General features: G+C 39.9%; 1 protein-coding gene across 3 annotated transcripts in view; it reads right to left on the bottom strand.

Moving 5' to 3' along the window:
- PRKG1 (protein kinase, cGMP-dependent, type I) overlaps positions 1-25,562 on the bottom strand; it is a 390,857-nt gene that overhangs the window by 156,684 nt on the left and 208,611 nt on the right. For all 3 annotated transcript variants that reach the window (XM_003641459.6, XM_046943176.1, XM_015278706.4), the window contains exon 4: positions 22,286-22,391. In XM_003641459.6, coding sequence (XP_003641507.2) covers positions 22,286-22,391 — 106 coding nt within the window. The remainder of the gene's footprint in view (positions 1-22,285; positions 22,392-25,562) is intronic.

The raw sequence follows: 25,562 nt of genomic DNA, 5'->3' as shown, positions 1-25,562 counted from the left end.
CTGTATGGTCAGGCCCAAAGCATCATTGTGAAAAAGGTTAAATCTGTCTGGTAGCCAGACACAAGTGGTGATCCTCAGGGCTCAGTATTTGGGCTGGTTTTGTTTCATATTTTGATCAACAATCTTGATGAGAGGAGATCAACTGCCTCCTCACTTAGTTTGCAGATGACTCCAAGCTAGATGGGAGTGCCTGAGGGAAAGAAGGTTCTGCAGAGGGATCTGGATGGGCTGGATAGGTGGGTCACAATGCTGTATGGCATTCAGCAGGATTGGTACTGGGTGCTGCACTAGGGTGATAACAACCCCAAGCAGTAATACAGGCCCAGGGAAGAGTGGCTGGAAAGGTGCCCAAAAGAAAAAGACTTGGGCATGCTGGTCGATGGCCAGCTAACATGAGCCAGCAGCATGCCAAAGAAGGCCAAGGGCCTTCTGCATCAGAAGTAGCATGGCCAGCAGAGCTTGGGAAATGACTGTCCACCTGCAGGCATCAGTGGTGAGATCACACCTCAAGTACCGAGTTGCATTTTGGGCTCTCACTACAGGAGAGATAGTGGGCTGCTTGAGCACACGCAGAGAAGATAGGGACTAGAAAACAAGACACATGAGGAGCGGCTGAAGGAACTGAATTTGTTCAGTCTGGAGAAGAGGAAGGCGAGAGGAGACCTCACTGCCCTCTACAACTACCTGACAGGAGGCTGCAGCAAGGTGGGTGATAGGACAGACAACAAGTGATAGGATGCAAGGAAATGGCCTCAAGTTGTGTCAGGCAAGGCTCAGACTGGATGTTTTGAAGAATTTCTTCAGGGAATGTGTGGTTAGACACTGGAATGGGCTGCCCAGAGCAGCAATGGAGTCCTCATCCACAGAGGTATTTACCAGACTCATAGACATGGTGACATGCTTTAGTGGTGGGACTTGATAATTCAGAGTAAGGTCTGTATTTGATTATCTACAAGATCTTTTCCAACCTAGATGATTTTCTGATTCTATTTCAATCTTCCTGAGCTGATAGGGACTAAGACCTTTGATGCCAATGATCTTTTTTCCACAGTCAAACCTCTAACACTTTTCCACTTGTCACGTTTCAAAAGAGTGATAAAAAACAGTATTGAAGTTCAAGTGTTTGTGATGTTTTAGTGGGTATTCCTTCAACCAACATGGTTGATATTTAGATAGAGAGATAATACATGGGAAAAGTGGGACACAAGGACTCCTGTTGTACACAGGAACTAAGAAAAAAAACAGAATGGAAATTTGCCACTGAAAATAGCTCAAAAGCACATCAGTGGAGTACAAGCAACAAAGGAGACAGACCCAAAAGGTTAGAAGTTGGTACACTCATTTTTTGTTTTGAATCTTTGCCTGAGCCCTGTAACACAAGATGTGTTATTCTGCCCCTTTTCACACGTGGCAACATCTGGTGAGCTTGGCTACGAGCACGGCCTGTCCTAACAAAAGTGAATATAGGAATCTCTCAAAAATTATTTTAAAAACATAACGTATGTCAGCCTGTTTCGTTGAGTTTTTTTTTCCACAGAAAGCAGTTTGTCAGGATAAGATTATGGCTCTGGCTGACAATGGCAAATTGGCTGATTTACTTTGATTTATTGAAGGCCATGTGGCATCTTGATTAAAAGTACCATTATATATTTTTAGAAGGGAACACTTTAATTAAAATCTGACTCATTGATAGGTATCAAAAGATAGTTAAAATAAGTGAGCAATGGCTGTTGAAAGCACTTTCCATAAATCTATTGTTCACTGTCATTTCTGTTTCATTGATGATCATTCCTCAAGTTTGCAGATGAGGCAATTTACTCCTCTCAGGCGATTAACATCTATCAAAATGCCCTTTTAAAGCCCAACTATTCAATAACTCATTTTTTTTGGAACAGGCACACAGATTATAACCACAACATCAGAGCAAGCACACAAGCATTGAGTTAAAACAAGATAGTCAGGTACTCCCAGATAACCTCCTCAGCTACTGTCGGTTAAAATAACAGTACACAAACAATGAGAGATGCCACTTCCAAGGCCAAGACAGTCCAGCAAAACTGTGTCCTATTCCCATATACCAAAAGAAAGAAAAATACTGGGAAGACCCAAGGGATATTACAATAATTAACCTAATCACTGTGGAGAAAGGGTACCTTACTGTTGGGTATGGATACACAGTAATATTTTATTTACTAGTGCTGGAATAAAATTAGACACTGAATATTTCTAGCATCTTATAGGTAAAGAGAGGTAAGGTCTAGTGGAAATACAAATCAGATAAACAGAGATTTGATTTCATTTCCCAGTTTCTAGCAACAAGGCAACATTATTTTTCAAATAAAGACTCCATTTCTCCTCCATTAAAAACTGATGACATATATCTGCCTGTGGAGGCTGCAACAGATCTTAAAGGATAAGGAGACCATCATATTTTTTTGACCTTCAGACATCCAAGACCCTATCAAGACAGTCTTGAACCACTGCATCTCTTGCAGCTTGCTAATCCATGGTGCAGAGGGTTCTGGGGAGTTACTCACTTTCTGAAGCTTTGTGCCTGCTGAAACCTCATATTTACAGCAACTGTAAAGAAAACTTTCTTTCTGAGACTTTTAACCAAAATGTTGTATTTTTAGTGATAGCAAAGACAACACACACACATATATATATATATATTAGTCTTGTAATGAGATTAAATGAAGACCCTGAGGATGACTTCTGTTATCTTTACTCCCATTAATATATATGCAGCCATATATATGGCAGTATCTATAACATAATAATGGTTGAGTGGTTCTCCATGAGCAAACACCTTGGCACAATTAAGAAGTTTCTACAATCTAAGCACGGTTCACATACAAAGGATGCAAATTTACTGAAACATTATAATGACCTGCTGTCTCAAAGCACAGAGGAACAAGAGCTTGTGGATTTCTAGTGCCACTTGGTAGTGCAAATCCCACTATCCTGGATCCCAGGGGCCCTTCCAATGAGATCTGTACTATTTATACTCTAAAAATGTTTTGGCTTTTTTGGCTCTCTATTTGCTGTCCCTCTGAGGACATTTTAACTTAGGTTTGATTTTTTCTTCATCTAAAGCATGGGTGTCCAACCGTTTGGCGTGCCTGGACTGCACTGAGTGAAGAGGAATTATCTTGGGCCACAGATAGAATATATAATATAGGTAATGTATATATGTAACAAAACTTGTTCTGTTTTTAAAAAATTTTCATTTAAAAAAAGAGGGGCAACAAAAACATAAAATGAACAGTTGGACATGTTTGGATTAAAGTTTAATTCATCAACGTAATTCCTGTAGGTATGTTCTGTGATATCATTTTTGTTGTATATAATACCCTGTTTTTTCTACACTTTAAAATACATGTTTCTAATTGCACTGTGAACTGCTGGGGCAGATTCTCTTCTTTCTCTTGTCTTGAGCTGTAGAAGCTCTTCTGTCATTTTCTAGAAATAACTATGATGGTTTAACAGTGGATATATGAAATGTAAATTATCCTTCCCAATATACATTACCTTGCATTTTTCAAAGTCCAAAACAATATTCTACTCAAATCCCACAGTTCGAGTCAGTCTGGTGCTTACTGTCCTTAGTTTTCAGTAATCTAAGAATTGTATTTATTGGCAAGATGCTTGTGTGATATTTCCAGAGAGTATATAATTGAATTTGGAATGTATTCCTGATGTTCATAGAAGCAATAAAACTGTCACCTTCTGCCTGCACATTAAAAATTTATCCCTTGAAAGTAGAGGACAAACACATAAAAAGATCATTACTATTTGCAAATGTGCAAAGGATACAGGAAAACAATGCTAGTCTCAGGCTGGAAGTTAAAACACTGAACAGATCTGGACTCAAATGGGAATATTTATTGAACTCTTCTGAAGTCACCAAAGGAAAAATGCTCCCGTTAGTAACTTCACTAAGTCCAATTTACTTTATTTAAAAATGTAATTCCTATTGGAATTGATAAGAATGTAGAACCTATATGAAATCAGAAATAGTTCCCTGAAGTAAAAAAGAAAAAAAAAAAAAAGGAAAAGAAAGAAAAAAAAAAGCAACATTTCATGTTAGGTAATCCTATCTAGACAGCCAAACTATTTATGTCACTGCTTTTCTGATATACATATGGAGCCAAAAGAGAGACTATTGCATTTTAAACCCACTCCTCTTCAGAACAGAACTTCAGCTTACAGATATACATACATATCTGGTTCAGAAACTTATCCCTGTCTTGCAGCAGACAGCTGTTTCCATGGCCCTGAGACAATAGAGATGCCATAATCCTTTTTTCTTCTTCTAAAGTGATGTCCACGCACACCTTCTAGTTTTTTCTTCTTCCTTTCTGCTTCATATGCCTCTGTTGAGCTTTTTTTTTCCCCACACCTGGATTTATATTGAAATCACCAAAAGCTTCAAGCTAGTCTGTGCCTCGGGACTGGGAATGAAAATACATTCAGAAAATCCAACAATTTTTGCTGACTTGAGCACTCTTCTGGTGCTTATCCTCAAACAACTGGCTCTTAATCATGATATTTTTAATTCTCTCCTTAATTTTTATCTGTCCAAAGCTAATATGGAAATATGCCTCCTTGAGTACCCCGCTCAACACTCCCTTTTTTTGCTTGCTCTGCACAAAATGACATTAACAGGTAATGAAGCACATCACGAGTCATTACCCCAAGACTCCTGGGACCCTTCTGAAAAATGAGAAAGAGAAATTCAAATCCATCTTCTGCTCATATGGGTTATTTTTTTGTAAGAGTGAAATATTGTGTATGGCCTTTTTATCCAGCATCAAAATCAACTGAATTTGGTTACTGCAACCCAGGATCAAACCCCAGTTGTTTCACTGCATTGTATTTCAGAGCCTGGCTGAGAGCCATCCAGAAACTACATCCAAGCTGATGGGTTTTCCTCCTCTGCCTGCCCTAATTCAAATGCAAACGCCTCCAGGAATGCAGATGCTCTTCAGTACTGAGAATGTTATGTGCTCCATGTTGTTGTGGTGCTGAAAGCTTGTTATTTCTAAAATACTTTGTAGAGTTATTTAAACATACAGAGCTGGAAATGATTTAAGCTAGCAGAATATTTTAGTTCATGCTCCAGCAGCAGGTAAGGTTGCTGGAGGTAGTTTGTATCCCCAGCTTGACACCACTTTGCACTTTCATCTTCTCACCCTCGTTCTGAATAATCATTTTCTGACTGAATTCATGCTAACAGGAGATTTCATCTTTAAGTAACAGCATCAAGATGCAGATGATACCTTTCAAAGGGAAAAAAACAACCACTAAAAACACCGGAGCAGGATCCATCTCTCCAGATCCTCAGAGACTTGACAAACAAAAGCCATAATTCCAAAAGAAAAATAAACCCAAGACGTGGTTTTGAGTAAAACTCAAAAATTAGAATCATAGAATCATTTGGGTTGGAAGGGATGCTTAAATTCCATCGAGTCCAACTCCCCCCTGCAGTGAACAGGGACATCTACAGCTCCATCAGGTGCTCAGAGCCCCATCCAGACTGATCCTAAATGTCTCCAGGGATGCAGCATCCAAAAGTTACCCAGGAAGGATATGTATTTGCTCTTCCAAATGAAAAAATGTATTACAACTCAGTGATGCCGTTTTGGCCCTTCAAAAACTATTCTCAGGCGCCATCACACTTTACCATATAGGTTTTGATTGGAAGATCTAGGGAAAATGCTCACACCGTGGAAACACTCTTCTCAGCCTTTGCTAATGAAACTGCTCTGTGTGCATGGAAAAATACCTTAATTGATAGCCACAAAAAAATCAGCTCATGGGAGCAAGAGACTCCTGAGATCAAGACCAAGCACAAGCACAGTAAATACTTGCACTTCTTGGGAGCGTCCCTTTACTGGAAATCTCCTCACCAGGAGAGATTAAGGAATGTCCCCCAGCAAGTATCTGACTGTTCCATTGTTATGGCATTATCCTGAAAAGCAGGATTAGGTCAGCCCAAGCGTGAGGAAAGAACTCAGTCTATCAGATACAAATCCATATCCTTTGGCTCAAAGTAGACTGAAGAGTAGAACTTCACTTTACTCTGGTTTGCTGAAGCTCCTGCACTCACACCTTGTGTCACTTTTGCTGCAAGCTCCCAAATAGGAACCATATTTGTTTTGTTCAAACCAACACGAACTCAGCAGTTTCAGTTCAATGAAGGGGAAAATACAGTTCACTAAAAACCTTTCCTTCTGGTCACCAAAAAACCCTCTATCCCAGGCATTCCCAGCCTTATGCATGTAAGTAGGAAGAGTAACATCATCAGGAAGTTGGCTCACATTACATAGGGAATGTTTTCATAAATATTGTGATACAGAGAGAGATGCTGTAAACTAGGGGCAAGGAACACAAAATAAGCACTTTACCAAGCCTGTGATTTGTGGGATTTAGTGATCAAATAAGTTAATTTTAATCACGTGGAACGAAAGCTTCTGAATGAGATATACTATTGTAAATGCCAGTGGACACTTTCTGTAATAACTTATTTTCTGCTAATTATATTTGCCTATCTGTAGATCAGTGCTTTCTGTATCTTCATACTTCCATTCAGAATGGTTTAACAAGATGAAACTACTATTTGTATGTATAAGGCAGATTGCTAATTCTCACAATAATTACAAATAATAAATGAGATACACAACTGAACAGCTATTTCTAATCGCGTTAAAGGCTTTGTACTTTGCTAATACACAACAATTACCAGGTAAAAAATTCGTATTTTACTCAGAGACTTGAATGAAGATGTGCTTTGCATAAGCAGTGACTTTGTTAGCCTTCAGGCATATCACAACAACAATAACAACAATGAGAACTTATCTTCCTCAATGGGTTTTCCTGCTGGAAAAGCATCTTTGCATTTGAACGAGCAAATAACTTTTCTACTGTCACATTATCAATACGCTGCACCCGTAACAACAGATCATCTCAAATAATTTCCTTAACCACCAATACACAAATGTGCATTGGCACCATATTTCTCCTGCAGCTATAAAGAGTTATGCCATTACACTTTTCTCCCTCCAAGGCAGCAGCACTTCAGCATCCACCGCTTTTCTATCTACTTGACTTCTGAACTCCCTGATTCTCTTTTCTTCATCTGTTTGTACGCTGGTGGATAATGTACATCCAAGGCTGCAGATTCCACACACCTCGTGTTACACTGTCCCTCCAAAAAAGTAGTATCCAATGGCCACAAGCTAAAGATGCCTTACATTCTCGTAATACTATAGGCTTAGGCTAAAACAATAGAAGATGCATCAGTACCATATTCTAAGCATTCCCTTTGGATTTCCTACCCTGTAAAGGCTATTGATTTATGCCACAGGCCTCACAACTATTTTTTTCTCGGTTTTGAAGATAAACGGCCAAAATAATACCATGGGTTATTTAAACAGAAGAATAAAAATCATCACCTTCATCATATTGCTCATCTTGTTCCAAGTTACAGGTGAGAAAAAAGCACACAGAGGACACAGATGTGATGTTTGGAAGCATGTAAGTAATGAAGAGATACAGAAAACATCCCCAGCGGCTGGCCAGATAGTAGGGCAAGCTTTATGAGCCACTGCCATTCATCATACTCCATTACCTGTGTCCAGAACACGATGGTAATCTCATTCTGCTCTCACCCATCGCCTTGGGTGAAAATCAGGAATTAATGCACAGGCCAGAAATCCTATTGCCTATCAGATTGGTATTTCCAAAGACAGTATTACCTGTGAGAAATCAAAAAAGCATGACAATATACTCAGAAAAAAAATTGTGAAATCCCATGCCTGTGTGAATATTTCAATATGGTCAGGAAGAAGAAAATCTAAGGCAGTCCAGAATGCCACTTTCTAACACCACATTGGAGTTAGTTTTCTTCCTGGATTTCGGATGACAACTTGAAGTGTATTTCAAGTACTCGTTAAAGTCAGTTTGCTTCTTTTGCATGCCAAAATAGCCACTGACAATCTTGCCTACCTGCAGAAATAACTTGTGAGTAAGAGAAATTAGTATTGTAGTACATAAGATATAAAAGTGGATAAATACAGACTGCACTAACTGCGTAACACACAAAGCATCCTCCATACTGGAGGCTTCATACAAATCTAAATACAGAAAGGATCTATTCCCCATATAAATTACTGTTATTTTACCATGAATATAATGCAATATTATCACAATATTTCTCTCACACCTCTAATTGCACCCAAATACCAAACTAGCAGCTTTTTCTCTGCTCAGGCTTCATCTCCAGTGCAACACGCCCTGGTGTCTCTTCTAGAAGGTACATCTTTTTCTAATGTCAAATCCAAAATTAGATGCTCTACTCCCTGCCAAAAAGTATCAAAGGGTGGCCTTCCTGCACACTTCCTAACAGACAGCCCAACAGAGGGCTGAAGTTTAATGAGCTATTCTTTTGGAAGCATGCCCAGTTCTTTACTTAATTTGGCCTTTAAACTCTAATGCTGTTCAGTGTACATGACGTGCTCCCGGGTTATGCATTGTGACAAGATGAATTCAAAGACCCTGTCCCTACTTTTAATCTCAGTGCAGTTTATTTTGCATTCAGCAACATGCTGAATGCATGGTTTATTTGCAGTCAGCAACTGTTTCATCCAGATTATTAACAAAGACTAAAGTCACCCCTCAGAAGGATCTACTCCAATTCATGCATTTTAGGTTCCCATATGTATGGTTCCAATTTGCAGAGGAAGCAATAATGCATTTTATCTCAAAGCTCCAAAGAGTCAGTGAATGCTACTTCGTTTTTGCTGGAACAAATGTATACTTTGACACGTATTAATCCCCGAAGGGTTTTCAATCAGCAAAACACGATGATGTGAATTTTTCAAACGAGCACATCTTACTCAAACGAGCACTTCTTAAGGGTTTTGTGTTTATTAAGAGTTAACTGAAGTGACAGATAATATCAGACTCTTGAAGAAATCTTTGTTCTTTCTGAAATACACTTTTAGCAAAGGTTTACCAAATGACCTCGGGTTAAAAAAAAAAAAAGATTTCAGGGAAAAGTGCACATCAATTTCTATTTTTACATCAATCTGTTTCTCATCCACAGCTGGGTTAGCTGGGCAACATGGCAGTTGTCAGCCACCCATAAGGAAAGATGAAATGAAGGCTAAACCCTCTGATATGCAAGCTTGCTTACTAAAACATATATTGTTTGCACCATGGCTCTCTTCAAAAGTACTAGCCAACCTTTTCCAGCAGAGAGAAAAAGCACTTCTCTATAATCTGTTATTTAAGTCACAGTTACCAAAATGCCTCCACTTGTGGATCTCTATTGGATCCTTCTGACTTACAGAAAAGAAATGTCAGTTAGATAATGTCAAGAAATAACACCTTTCTTCAACTTCTGCCATGGTCCTCTATTAGAGGAGGCTTGCTTTCTCAATTGGGGCTGGTAGGCAAAAGTGTCATTGGTGTCACTCCTTTCCAATGACCTTTTATTTCTTAAAAGAATTAACACCACCTAAGTACCACATTACTCTACTGGGCATAACTCCTGCAGTACTAACCCAAATTTACACCATTCCCCAGCCGTGACACATTAACTTCCCATGCTTTGAATCAACCTGCAAATCTTTCAACCCAGGCAACCTGTTCCAAATCTTTTCCTAAAGCATCTTTTGTAATGGAGTCCAAAGCAGGTTCTTAGCCAATATCACATTACTAAGTACTACTAGCAGTGCCAGGGGGGAGCAGCAAGGACAGACAGAGGCTGTTACCACTGAGTCTACAGCCTACTCACGACTGAGCAACTTCACAACAAATTTATATTTCAATGAATACTTCATAAGAAAGTGGACTTCAAATTAATGGAGTGCTAACTACTTACTGATATTGTAATCCCTGCCTGCACCTTTCAAACCAAATCTCAACACTATGAGACGTCTTATCTTCCCCCCAAACTCACACACAATTTTAGAGTTTGGGAATGGTCTCAGCATAGGTCTGAATTCAGAGAACACCTGTGAAAGGCTCAGAGTGAGTGACAGGAATTAAACGTGAAATATGTACTTTTTGCCCTGCAAAGCTGGAGCTTTTATTCATGTCTTCGTCTCCCTCCTAGACTCTCAGCTATTTTCTTTCTGGCAGTGTCTTAATGCTTGGGACTCGTTGCTGTACCAGACTCTGTTAGTGGCAAGTTGAATTTGTCAAAGCAACATAACAAATTTGCTAATATAACTACTGTGTATTTCTCTTATGCAAAGTGCGTGGAAGTTGCACATCAAGGTCTTCTCAACAGCTTAATGAAAAACAATCTGCAAGTCCTGGGAGTAGATGAAAAGAACTTCCCATGGCAGCTAAATAGAGGGTTTGAAGCCTCAACCTCTTTCTTGCACAGACTGCTACAGTTTTTAAGAGTTTTATCACGTCCGTTCTCTTTAGACAGTATAAATAGAAGGATAAAAATGAATTATATGTTGACTGTGTTGCCACTGCGACCTCCTCAAGTGCATCAGTTTGTTGTTGATGTTTCCTATTGTGTCATGTGGCTTCTCCATTGGAGCTGGACCTCAGAATAGGAACAACCCAACTGCCTCTCACTGCTAAGTCAGGATGGTTGCAAATAACTGCAGCCTGGCATTCCCATAAAGCTACAGTGGTGTTAACGCTGCCAGGAGGAGGAAATCCCCATAAACCCTCCAGCAGAAAGCTCTCATACATAAACCACAACTTGCAGAGTGCAGAAACACAGAAAAGAACCTAATACGATCACACAGAGTACCAGAAAGGTAACTGTTGCTTTCTGATTTTAGCGCCCATGAGGTCATTGTAAAAATAAGCCTCTTCAAGACCTAGCAATGAAACTAATGTTTCACTAATGGTACACTTAGGCATCAAGTTAGTCTTTCCACCAGCAATTAGGCAGTTGCCATGGTAATAAAGCTGATCCTGCCTGACCTATTTTTCCTACAAATGGTGGTCATGGTATGAAGTGTTATCTCTTGCGATGGTATTTTACCTTGGTAAGTATCTAACCTTGAAATTGAAAGACCAACTTGTTAATGGCTTAGGCCTAAGCAACAGCCTTTTCTCTTTCCTACCAAGGATACTGAAAACAAAAGTCATGGCTACATTTATTTAACAGTCAATTTTTAAAGAGTGTCCTATTATTATTATTATTTTTTGTCAGTTTCTCTGAAATCTGAACTGCAGTAAACTTTTGCTACTATTCCAAAGCCGGAAGTATACACAGCAGTACCCCCAAACACACATCTTTCCCTAGACTACATTTTTGACGAGATGACCTTTAAAGGTCCCTCCCAATTCAAACGATTCTATGATTCTGTTTTGATGCAATAGACAAATTTCTCCAGGCCCTTATCAAACTCTGGCTTGGCACAAACAGCCAAGCTGTCAACAAAGATGTGGAGTACCTGTCCCAGCGCCAACACTGATGCACTGTAATCTTCACTAGCATCAGTTGAACATCAAAGCTGTTGGTCACCTCTCCCTCCAAGCCAACTTTTATCCCATCTAACCACTGTGCACATATCTCATATGTCCTTAGCTCCCAAATGGCAGTACTGTGGGCAACAGTGTCAAAAGCCCTTTGAAACAGAAGGAATTCCATCCACCACTCTGCCATCATCTTTGTAGCCTCTCACTTCACCATGCAAGGAATCCATCACAATGAGTGCTGAAGTTTCTTTCATTGCTTCCAAAATATTCTGTCAACAAATTACGCAGCCCTAAATCTGCAATTCTTTCATCAAATAAACGGGTAGCCAAAAAGCTGTTTGCCATTGTGCATTTGCAGACACATTTTTTCCATTAGGATCAACAGACAGTTTGGATACACTGTTTTTAAACATGAAGTCTGAGATACCCTTCCAGAAATTAGCTGGTACTTAAACCTTTCCACTGGGGCAGAAAGAGGACACCTCCTCTACTGTTTTCCCTCTCAAAAGTTCAACAAGTTTTAAACATGTAAACATGGTTTCCTTGGAGGCCACCAGTAATTCCCTAACACTTGGAGACATCAACTGGCTTTCCAGCTACCAACTCAAGGAGATTAACAGTTCTGCAAGTACTGGCACATGCCAAAACAGAAGCTTTGTGAAGTGCTGCAGGACAAAGATATGCCCAGAAATGCAGAGTTCTTATCCCTTATATTGGGATAAGAGAGGAAGGAGTTGATTTTACAGCAAATGCCCAGCATCCAGCAAGTGACCAGGGATTTCCCTTGGTGATTAGTTATTTGCACAGCACTGGACGCCATTCTGTGGCCAGTCCTGTTAATGACTTGCTATGCAGTCCCAAAATGACAAAACAGAAAGTGACTGGAAACCAAAAACACAATTTGAATGCTACACAGCAGAATCCCACGGCAAAGGTGTTTCCAGACAAATATAACCCAAAGGCATGATTGCCCCTGGCCAGACACAATGCTTGCACACAAGTGCTGGCAAGAACATTTCTCTGCGATGGGTTTGCATGGTTAACAAAGCAAGATCAGTGAAGAAGACTGGTCCATTGTCTATTCTTTATTGCTTTGGACCAAAAAAGAGAAAGCAAAGGTAAGTTGAAACTGATTTCTGGAACCATACTGCACTGCAGAGCAATGAATTGAAGAAAATCCAGGCTGTTACTTACAGCCCATTTTTCAATATCTATTGTTTTAGGCTGCAAGTTAATAAGACTGTTTGGTGCCATGAAAGCAACTCTAAAGTTACATCATTTGGTCAAATGAGAACAAAGTATTAACACACTTCATCCAAGCAGTGATGTCAGACCACAGTGCTTCATCCAAAAACAGGTAATCAAAAAGATCTGTTACATCTGAAGGTTTCCATGAGGCATTCTTTTTTTTCCTTAGACTAAGAGGAAAAAGGAGATACAGGAGCTAACCTTCAGCCTGTACTTTCCTGTCAAGAAACGTTTAGGTTACTCACTCAGTTAAATAAGTGCTAACAATAACAATAATCCTTTCACAGAGGATCAGACACCTGTTAATATCTGATTATTAGAAGGGCAAAAAGAAGCCTACAGATGCATTCCTGCCCACATAGAAAGCAACGTGGAGCAGCTACTACCACAAAGGGCAGTTCCAGTTTGCCTGGTCAAACCCCAGAATGTTTTAAAGCAGACAGCTGGCACTACTGAAACCCTTCTCCTGAATATCACTTAATTCTTTAGGGGACAGAGGACTGTCAGATGCTTTCGAAGGTATCTATCTGTAATTTGAGCAGGAAAATAGACTCTGGAATGGAGACTGTCTGGTGCAATAACAAGCTGGATAGGTGGATAAACACTTTTTGTGAGACACGTCAAACACAAGGATGAGCTCTGAAATTTCTGTGATTATCAAAAGGCTGCATGCTAACCACAGGATCCAAAAGTAGCTTTGGGGCCTGAGATGGAGAGAGTTAGGTGTGCCTTGGGAAACTCATCTCTGAGAAAGAATGGTAAGAAATGGACCTGGATTTTCAAATGTACAAAATTCAGCCTTCCAGGTTGAGCCATCGGTGAGAGATGTCACGTGAGGCCATGCAGGCAGAAGGCAGAGTGATGGACAAGGAACACAGAATTACCCACGACCATAGAAGAGCAATCAATGGGCAAGGGCCTCACCCCTTGCTATTTTCAATATTGCCAGCAAGCTACAGCAGTACAACTTGATAAAAGGAGGCGTAAAGACAATTGCACTTTGCCAGGATAAAGGCATTAGGACTGAATTCTCTGTGATCACTCCTAAGCTTTAAAACTAATACCAATATTTGCATGAGTTATTCTAAATGGGTATCAGTTACTTATAAAAAACAGATAAGTAAATTGAGGAAGTAAGATAATAAACCACTTACTCTGATGTCTGGTATGACGCAGGGCATAGGACTTTTTGGAACTAATTACTTTATAGCAGCATGCAATTATTAGAGAAGCATTAAAACTTGATTTTGAAATGAATTATAGAATCCATCATAATCTTACTCACCTTCTTTCAATAATTCAGAATTACCAGTGTTATAACACCAGGCTTATTGCTATCCTAGCTCAACCTCTGGCCACATTTCTTACTTTTTCTAAGGGCCTTCTGTTTCTCACAGCTCTATCATCCTCTTTTATGATCAGGAACCCATTTCAGCTGTTATGCACTTTATCATCCCATTTAAAAATGCTGGCTTCACATTAACTGTCTTTTCCATTTCAACCTCTGAGCTGTTGCATAATACATTACAATCAGTGTTACTGACCAAAAACAACTAAACTGGACAAATATCAGAAATATTGGTGACCCTTATGGGTTCATTGCCACTTGGGATATCCTGTGATGATCACCATATAGCATTTGCAAATAACAACCAAAGATATCTTGCTTAGTTATTCTGGGCTGCTTTTTATCTTCTCAGGTGTAAGGGACACCCCAATGAAGCCACGCATGGCTTTCCAGTACACAGCTATGTGCTGCAGATCTTGTTCTGAAGCTCATGCAGAGTCTCATTTTAAGCAACACTATCATGTGATCAGAATAATCCTAAATATAATAATTTTATCTACTTCAATATTTGCAGAATGAACCCCAAATCTCAAGGTGCCTACTCTATAGTGCATTTTAGCAAGCAAAGGAAAGTAATCTTCCTGGTATACACAGCCACAAACATCCACATAATATCACAATACAAAATGTCAACTGCGTAAGGATGAACTGAATTATGTTAAACAAACTGTGACACCTTAACAAATCTCCAGTTATGCCGAATGTTCTGTACTGAGCTGTAAGGAGCTTGATTTCCTGCTCGCCACAGAGAACACAAACCATTTAACGCATTGATCAGCCCAATCTGTCTGAGAGCATAGAAAGCTGCTGTCCTCCAAATCCTGGCAGCAGGACAGCAAGAAGGAATTGGTTTTGCCCTAACACCAAATTACCAACAGGAATTATCTTTCTCCAGAGAGCCAGAATGTCAAATGTAACTACCCTGATGGCTCTGAAGCACCACTGCAACAATACAGAGCCAGATTATGGTCCCTTCTACCAGCAAGAGACCATCCTAATACCTGGTTTGCCAGTAAAATACTTCTGGCTGACTGATCTACACTTGAGATCAGATGCTACATGCACAGAAAGGTAAAACACGATTCCCATATAGGAAGAAACAGTAACTGATGACAAATCACAGACAGCATCCGCCATAAGAAAGTGATCTTGGAATTTAAAAGTTAAAAAAAAAAAAACACATCATTTTTAAAGGCTAACACAAACAAAATATGATCGTGCGTCAATTGAGATCATGACCGCATCTTTGAAGGTATTTACTCATACAATCACTGCTACAGGGGGGATGGGCAGCCCTTATGTGGCAGAACAGAGACACAATCTTGATTTGTTTTCCTTTGAAATGTAACGACAGTATGTTACATAGTCTACCAGCAAATTAGATTTTACCTCTCCTAGAAAACTCCAGCATGAATGAGAAAAGACCAGGCAAAGAAAGTCAAGCACTACAAAATCCTTTTTCCCTCTCTGTACTCACCTGGTCGGGTCTCCCTGAAAGAGAAGTCAACCCCATGTTTCAGCAAAGCCCTCAGTTGCCCCACAAATGGAGATGAGGAGCAAACCAACTGCCTGTTTCCTGTCACCTCACCAGCTGTAAATAATTTACTGCTGAATTGCAGATCAAACCCTGAAGCTGCCCCAGCTGGAAGCATGTTTAATGGGAAAAGCCATTTTACTTTATGACAATCTTGCTAAGCTGTAACAGGCACATGTGGAAACAGAAAAAACCCCACAAGCCTGAAGTGAGAATACTCTGACTGATGGTAAACATATGCAGAGCAGCATCAGAGAAAATCAGTCAGTACAAACGGTGTTCCTAGCAGCAGATGCTGAACCCACAACCAGGTGCTGGGTAAGCACCCAGATATGCTGTGTGCAAGCACTGATTTTGTCAATGTGCAGCAGCAGTGAGAGGAAATGGCAGCACGCCCCATAGAGAGCAGCACTCTCCTTAGTGTGGTCTGGGGTCTGCTACCTTCAATTCCCTTCATTGGTTGGGCTACTGTGTTTGCTTGGACTGAAATAAAAGTGTTTTTTCCTCCCCCTTTCTCCTGCTTTGGATCATGAGGAACACTATACTTTTTCCTTCTCTTCAGTCCTCCTCCCTTTCCCTTGTGGTGCATTGCCTCCAATTGACATTTTCTTTAGATTAAAACCATAATTGATGAATATTAACCCTCCACTACTTAAAAAAGTGCCTGTCCCAGCCACTTCGCGAGCATTAACAGCATCACATGGGATTATGGAGGCTATGCTAAAAAAGAAACCAAAAATCAGCCATTACAAAACTATTTTTAAATCTCCTCTCCTGCCTTACTTGCCTCCAGAAGATCACACAAAGACTGTTTTTCTTGTTGAAAGCTGACAGCTCGATACCGCGGCACATCAGTTCTGCTTCAGCACTCACCCGCGCACCGTGGTGCAGCAAAACCCATCCCTTACGCTCAGCCACTTGGACACGTAAACTTTCTTTAAGGCATCCTCGTGCATCCTGAGCCCAACTGAATTTTAAGGAAGGCAGTAAAAACAGATAGGCCAGACAGGCATGATTTGGTGCTATTTCCAAATCCAAAACATAACTCAGTCTTTCCCACTAGATGCCCAGGTGAGTTTAACATCACCTTCAGAGTCAAGGGCTAAGCTGTAATTTTGTCTCATCTTTAAAAAAAAAAAAAAAAACACACTGAAAGGTACACCATCTAGGGAAGTTCTTTGATTTGCTGCAAACAAGGATGAATTCATTTTAAGGATAACTGAGGAGTCCTACAAGCCCATGAAGAATTCGGAACTAAATGGGCTCAAAGTTGAGTTGATTTTCTGCCATCTTAGTAGCTCTTCTTTTGCTCACACTGATTACTTATGGAAAAGAACAATTTTAGCCCTCAGTGTGGTGTCAGGGTGGCTGAAGATCTCAGCTGTTAGGTGGAGGTCTGCGATGAAAGAGCCCCCCATCATTTCCAGGTGCTCTGTTCAAAGTCAGTCTTGTGCTCAGGACGTGGAAGGAATCTGGCTGATTACATTTTCCAGCTAAAATCACCACTATGCTCTAATGCAGATCATGCAGATCAGTCATTCAATCTTCCCTCTCTTAGCAGACCTGTGGACTTTAGACAGTGTTAGGTGATAAAAGAAGCAGTGTGTATTAGGAGAGAAAGGAAGTGCTTGACAGCTCTGCAAAACAGACTGGAATTGTGGCTGGCACGCGATCTGTCTTGCCTGAGTTATGCTAACAGGCAAGAGAGGCCTGAGAAGAATCAGTGAATACTTCAGAAGAGAAAAAAAAGATTCAGAGCTTTCCACAGATAGGAGTTGGAAAGCCAGCTCCGTCTAATTATGTATTAATGACCTAATGCTGTTTTTAACTCTTTCCTGGGCAATACATCACATGCAATATGACCACATAATGTATGTGGTCACTTTGGGGCACTGTTGAGGAAGGTCAGCTGACTTTTAAGTCACATAATTTCATCTTCAGCTCTTGGGAGATGCTGGTTGAATGTTTCAAGAATTTCTGCTCCATCCAGCAGACCATTGCCTGGACGTATGGTTTCCATCACAGTACCCACTGCATAGTTCATGGATCACAGGACTGAGCTGGTGTCAGCCCTGACAGCTGAGGTGAATGCTTTGTTGGTGCCTCTGAGGTCAGAGAGAACGTGGTCCTGACACAACAGTTCAGCTCCTTCCTGCAAGTGACACTCTTTGGATTGTCCTGGAAAATCAGGACGTCTTAGAAGTGGCTGATGGCCACATCTTAGGGAGGTGAGTAGCACCACTTGAAGATGACACGCTTGGTCTTCAAAGTCCTACCCTGCACTCCTGTTTCAGGAAGGATGGGCCCATCATTTTGGCCTTGGGTACCATCTCGGGATGAAAAGGATGCTGGTCTAGATGGGGTCTCAGTTTGAACCAGTACTTCTTTCCATATCTCCTGGAAATATTTTCCCTTCTCCTCTTTCTCAGCTATCCCCACTGTTCACTTTGCCTGTGTTCCAGTCCTCCACAAAAATTGTCTTCTTTAGGCCAGGGCCTGCTTCACATATTCAGTCACTTGAAACTATCTTTAAGTACTCATACTCCAGTAATTCACTTTCCAACTCTCTTTTTCAAAAGCCTGTCCTCCCTTTGCCTCACTCTTTTAATTTCTCTCCCATTTCTGTCCAGTATAATTTCACCCTACGATGCACCGCGTGAAACATTTTGCATGAAACTGCAGGCAATCCGTCAAAGACAGTCATTTAATATAAACCTTCACACATTTTTGTTTTTGCTTTCCTCTTGGTGATAAATGACTCAGATGAAAGGTAAAACTTTCTCTACCACCAATTTCAGTATTGAAACAGTTACATCTGTGTTTCTACACAAATAACTTTACCTGCACAACTCCCCGTGTTGATAAGCTGTGAGGGCATGAAGTCATATTTATGACATACTTCATACTTCATCAGATTAAAACTTCCCACTTAAACTTCTTGACTTGAGCAAGATTGTAAGAGAGACTCAAGATCAAGCCAAAGTACTGCAACAAAACATTAAAAGCTGAAGACTACGATTTGTTCAGCAGGATTAGAGGTTTTGACATTAACATAAAGTTTAAGCAGGATTCAAGGTTGTGTGAGTGTATGCATGTAACTTCCTTTAATTTTCCGCTTCTAAAGTTAGATCCTTCCTCCAAGGCTACATATAATATTCATCACTTGTTGCCTGATCCATTCCAGGATCTTGGATGAATCAGAGTTTACAAGGTGGACCAGAACACGAGGTGGTTTTTTTATGGAACATCTAGAAGGTTTTTGCAAGAAAAATAAAAATTATAATGTTTACACTTCCAAAGGCATCCTGGCCTTTATGAAGATACTTGTAACCTTCCTTAAAACTTTTATGATTTAGCAGGAAATGATTACACCTGCTCCCTTTTCCCACCATATTTCCTGAATGACTTTATCGTATAAATGCTTTTTTTTTTCCTTAACTGAAATATTCTGATATTGCTGAAACAGTGTTCTTCATTACAGGCTTGAGAAGAAAATCATGATAACCTTAAAACTATGAATGTTGCAGTGAGATGTAGGGTGGATTTATCATAGCTCTAATTTTCATGGCAGAATAACGCTCCTTCTTGCTCATTTAAGGGCAGGTATATTCAGTGATATACAGTAAGCGCTAAGTTGGGTAAGACTGAAGATGAAATGGTCAGCATTTTCACCCATAAGTTGTTACTAAATCTACAGAAGTTTTTTAGATGATATAATTTAACTCTTTACCATTGCCTGCACATTAGCTGAGCTTTGATCTAGCTTAATCTAGCATGGATTCAGCTATATAATGAGCTACTGAAAATTTGTGTTTCAAAGGGAATCGGTGCTATGATTCGGTGTTTAGCATACATGCAGGGATCAAAAAAAAGCCTGGATTTTTCATCCTTTACTTGAAGCAGGTGCTGCTATGGAACTAGGCCATCTTTTGATCACTTCAAGGATCATCCATTGACTTTACAAGCAACAGAGCGGGATAAAGAGACCAGTTCCACCTAAAAACTATGAAAAAGAGGATGCTCAATTGCTCCTAGCTCCAGTCTATCATTGTTTTATGTAAATCAAATAGTTATTTCAACTTCTGTAAATCCATGAGAGGTACGTACTGCTCCTTGTAGCAGATGAGGAGACAGTTTTCCAGCATGGTATCCACTGGAAAGATAGATTGGGATTTCTTAACCAGGAAATGTACATTTTATGGTTTTCTCACAGCATTCAGAAGAAAGGAATGGACCATATATTCTCTGAAGATAAGAGGGTGAAACTAAGCAAATAATAGCAGACCTATTTCATCAATTTGTTCTTTCAACAGAAAACCACAGCAGATGACAAACACTGGCCAAAGGACTAATATTTTGTACTGACCAAATGGAGCCCTGGTGACACATGTGCATGTACTATGGCTACTTTGGTAAGATGAATGAAAAGATTGGAAGGATCCCATCTCACTCCAACAAGCTGCATTTCTATTGTGTTTTGTCTGCAGGCAAAAGCATTCTATTGAAGGGAGTGACTGTTACTCTGCTGTAACTAATGAAAAGATTATGAAGGACAACTTTTTCAGAGTGCTAAGAGCAAAGATGATGCTTTCCAGCCTCACTCACTTCTCTCTGAATAGGTTTCATTTAAGTATTTATTTTGGTTTTGTTTCTTGGTGAACATTTTCATTAACTTATTAATAAGGGAAAGGAAAAAAGAACAAATAAAGTAAACAATTGACATATTCCTTGTTTTCAAGATGTAATGTGTTTTTTTCCTTAAACATTTAGAAGGGAAGCATCCTTACAGATGAGCATTTAGTACCTCACTGAAATCAAGAAAAGAATTTATGTTGAGCTTGAGGTAGCTATTGATGCAGAGAGCACAGCTGGGCAATGCAATGGAAAGTTATTATTTGATACATACAACTATCTGCTCCATGTTGCCACTGTTCTGTATGACAAATATTTTCCAAAACTGAAACAGCAAGATTTAAATAAAACATATTTGCTTGCTCTTAGCCTTTCTGAAATGTATTTGCTTTCTTTTAGCTTTCTTTTTAGCCTTTTAGCATTAATACTCTCGACGCACTGTTGTGAGCAAGAAGATACAGCAAGAGAAAAATTATCAGTTGCTTCCTTACACTGTTAGCTCTAAAATTAAAGCTGGGCAGGCTCAGTGCAACATGCATCCAAATTAATCTTGATGATCTTCTAGAAAAGCTCTATTAAAGCTCAAAGCTTAAGAGCTCACTACGTGCATAGTTTCTGCTTCCGAAGAGAGCCAGAAGCTCTAACAACCAGAACTGATCTTACATTCATTTTTTGGTTTCATTCACCAGCACACAAGAAAGGCCACTGCTCGTTAACATTTGAATTCATGATTAAATTCATCACTTCCAACACAGCAACAGGTTTTTGTTTCCTCTCCTGAATATGCCTGTGAATAACCACAAACTGAGACAACTGAGACACCTGGAAAAAGCTGGGCTTTGATGGCTGCTCCTGTATGCAATCTCTGAGCAGCAGAACATCTCCATGGAGCTCCTGGTCCCCTCTGGGGTAACATCTTGTCCCCATTAGAGGCCAGGCCACATTGCCAATCACTTTAGTTTTACTACTTTGTTATTGTTGTCAATCTTTTACTATGTTTAAATTATCCTCAAAGCTTTCCCTGCAGATGACGGGACTGAGGTGACCCACCCTGGCCCCTGCGGGACTGCCCAATTTTGTGGCATCCAGCTAAAGTATTGCATAAATTTATTTAATGTCTGTACGTTATTTGTACTATCTCCCTTTCTAGGAAAAGAGAAATCAAGCATAGCCTCCCCATGGAGAGAGGTGGGGAAAAGGAGCCCAAACTGAATGGAATTTGTGCAAGTTCCCACCTTCCAGCAAAAGAATGTATCTCTCGGGTACATTACCTCTCATCGTTTTTGCTTGGGAGGGGAATGATTCATCAGGGAACGTTCTGATCTGGGACAAATCTGCTGCAGTAATAACTTAATAACAATGGAACTACTTACAACATCACTCTGACTCAGGGAACTTTTTTCTCTAGGATTTGGTGATGTTATGCTTCTATTTGCTATTACTTTGCTGACATGAAATGCAGGCAGTTCTTCACTGCTACGACAGACCTGAATTATTGGGATATTAGCCACTGCTTTGGTAAGGAGGATTTGTCATACTTTGGGATAGCAGCACTAATAGAATGATGTTTGTGAGACTGAGGTCAAAATTAAGGAGTGAAAGTTTATGCTTTTCTTGCTACTCATCTAAACCACACTTTACAGAAATCTACACCCTTTGCTTCCCTAGAAACTTGCATTTTGCCTGTAGAAATGCAAAAGTACACTTTGAATGGACTTGGTTCTACAACACTTTGCAAACCAAATGCTTCTGCAGGGAGGTTTTCATTTGATGGGCATTTTCTGCAATAAGAGAAGCTTTGAATGACTCATAACAAAGCTTCATTTACATGATGGCTGTGGGACTCTATGTAAATGAATAACTCACAATGGGAATGAAACTAAAAAGCAGTGCAACTCCTCTTGGTGATCACGCAACTTTGGCTGGAGGATACCACTTACAGATGGTTAAACAGCAAGCAAAAAGAAATGGAAAGAACACAAACCAAATACTGCATTCACAAAAATTCAAAGATGAGGACAACAGTTTCACTGTATTTCTTATAAAGAAAACAAGCGCCATACCTTTTTAAAAATTCCATATACTCAGTATGCTTGATGAGGCCTGTCCTCATCATTATTGTTTGAAAACATTGCCGATCAATAGCCCAAAGTTTCACATTTACGAGAGCTGGAAAAAAAAAACAAAAACAAAAACAAAACAAACAAACAAAAAAACAAGACAAGGGGAAAAATGTAATTAGCAAAATTTCAGAATTTGAAAATTTGTTGTGAAATGTAGAGGAAACTAATTACGTCATGAGAAAACATGAAAATGGGTACACACTTCAAAATAGTCATGTTAAACTCATCTGCCAGACAATGGACTAAGCATGCATTGAAGTGATCCAAAATATACATCTAGCTAAATTTTATCTCTACTGTACGTGGGCTATGGGAAGATTGCCTAAAACCAACCATGTCACTGAGATTGGGAGAAGTCAGTCTGAAAGCAGACAATGGATTGGGGGCTGAGTTTATCAACTGGGATGCATCACTCTCGATGAGTGGCCAATGACAGTGAGTGACCTGGAGATGTTTTTAGCACATTAGCATGTTTCAGAGACAGAACAAATCATTAAGGTTTCATTCTACTTTCAATGTATGTGACAAAAAGTTTGGATACAAGGAAGAAGTTTTTTACAGTAAGGGTGGTGAGGCACAGTTACAAGTTGCCCAGAGAGGTGGTGGATGCCCCATCCTTGGAGACATTCAGGGTCAGGCTGGACGGGGCTCTGAGCACCCGATGGGGCTGGGGGTGTCCTGGTTCACTGCAGGGAGTTGGACCAGGTGGCCTTTAGAGGTCCCTTCCAACTCAAATGAATTCTATAGAATTCTGTGATTCTATGACAAACTTCTCATTGACCTTGAGAGTTGTCCAGAGGTGTTGTTATTGTTTTTGGAGCTTTCAGATTTTTTTTTTTTCAACTTTCATGGACATATTTCTGATAAGTTTCAAGAACTCATTACTACATGCCATATACTACACCATATATTTCTGAAGTAAGAATCCCACCGCAAAACCAAATAAAAAAGATTAACATTGCATTATGCTCAAAGAAAACAGTATCATGTGAACGTGATGCACAGAACCCAAAATGCCCAGGTTTTCATCTTAGAAGCAGCTTAGACATTTGTATTAACTATAAACATTTTCATGCACAGTCCTACTAATAAAGAGTTTCTCCTTAGAGGAACAGTTCAAGTAAACAAAACTGCTCTCAAGACCTCCGCAGTCGTATTTTTTTCAGAGAGTAATTGCAATAAATTTCATCTTCATATCTTATTTCACTACAGGGAAAAATAATGAGAAAATAGTTTCAATAAAATATTTAGAAATATTCCCATGAATAAAATCCAATAAATTATTTTGCTTTTATTTTCTAGTCTTTTAGTTCACAAACAATCTGGTTATTGAGGTTTTACCCATATCAACAGTCACAGGAAGTAAAATCTTACAAGTGCAAATCCCAATTTTTCTTCTGAAATTGCACTGCAGAACAAAGTGAATTTATCAGGAATTTCTTTTTGGAGCATAATTTTCAAGACAGAAGTTCCTTGTTGAGAAATGCTTTTAGTTTTAGAACTAAATGGATTGGAAAGTATTATTTATAGCTTTTAGTATGAGACCCTTCCATAAAATATAGTCTCACTTCCCACTCTGAAAAGCGGAGGAGACAGGTAATACGAATGGGATCCCAATTTTTCTGTTTGTCTGCTCATACATAAAGTACATAAAGTACATTAACTTGTTTTCAAATGAGCTCTAATAAAAGAGGAAGAAATGAATGTCATTTAGCAGAGTGGTGGGGGGCACTGGAAGGGAAACTCTCCTGCTGTATTTGCTGATGAACGTTGCCATCAAGTTACTAGAAAGTGCACAGTTTCAGTAAATTTACTGGGAGCAGGAAAACATCGGCTTGTAAAGGAGTGCTTTCCATCAGACGTAAAGAAGTGCAGGTCATTTCAGCTAGACTGACCATTTCAGGCAGGTTTCTATGCGGTACAATGAATGTCTAGTACATATGGCAACTTGGTTGGTTGTGAATGGCAAAATCGTAGATAATTTAATAGGAAAAAAAAGAATTTAAAAAAAGATTTGTAAATGTTAAAACAACGAATGAAATGCAGTTTATATTTTGGAAAAAAAGATCCAATAGCACCACAGTGCTCTGCCGTGAGCACGTATTTCCAACACATCTTAGCAGTTCATCAGTTCATCAAGTACAGACATTCTGTAGGGAGAAATTAGAGGTTCCACCTGTATTGTTTTCATACATTCTTCATAGCAAAGGCTTAGCTGTTCAGCTGACACCACTAGCTGAGTGAGCTCCGAAGACAGCAATTATCTGAGTTTACTGTTCTTTCTACTGCCTCTTGTAATTCTGAAAGACAGAGCATCCTTCCCGTAAATAATTCTACCTGACACAGTTCCACCATGTATTTTAACCAATTCATCCCTGTATGCCAACATCTGAAGAGCAGAAGTTTCCTCCCACAGTCAGCCCCAGCCAGCTGGCCCTCCGTGGCTGTGTCTGGCTAGGGCCAAAACTCCTGCTGGACTCCATCTCACAGTTACAGCACCACCCGAGGAACCTCACTGCCATGCTGGAGATCTGCCACTTACACATAGGAAGTGCAGTATCACTGCCTTAAATCTGACTGATAGCTGGCTGCTAACTCATCTTTCTATTTCACACGCGTAGTCGACGGCAATCGTACGCGGTGTATTTTCCTTTGCACAATGGGGTCAGCTGTAGCTGCAGAGATACCACCTATCTCTGCAATCCACGCAGGCACCAAGGAGCCAGATAAGCAGCCAACGCTCCTTCATTCCCCTCTGATACAGATGCTACATAAGCACTACATCGTTTCTGATATCCATCCCCCAAGACCAGAAAGCCATCGCTGCACGGCATGTGCCGTGAACACTCGTACTCGGCCTTTTAATAGGCCAGGTTAACAGCAAAGGTAATTTAGTACCTCTCGAGCAAAACAAGGATCCATTTATGTCTGCTGGAAATTGTTCTGTAAGACAAATGGCTGCAGCTCTGGCAGTCTGCATGGGAGCACAGGAAGAGAGGCTTTTAACGAGCCTAGGAAAAGCTGCAGCTCCCTAAAGTTATCCTCTGGCACCCCCCAAGTTATATATGTATATACATGCAAGTAGATACATGCAACTACCTCACTACTGGTGTAGCTACGCATGTTTACGCACACTCACTTTATACAAAAATAATAGAGACAGACGCACAGCAGCTCGTTAACTACGGCCATGCAGCTCAGGTGAAGGTACATGCAG

Source organism: Gallus gallus, chromosome 6, assembly GCF_016699485.2.
Source record: "Gallus gallus isolate bGalGal1 chromosome 6, bGalGal1.mat.broiler.GRCg7b, whole genome shotgun sequence".
NCBI classification, from domain to species: Eukaryota; Metazoa; Chordata; class Aves; order Galliformes; family Phasianidae; genus Gallus; species Gallus gallus.
Note: the sequence above shows the minus strand (reverse complement) of the source record. Positions and strands in the feature narration are given on the sequence as shown.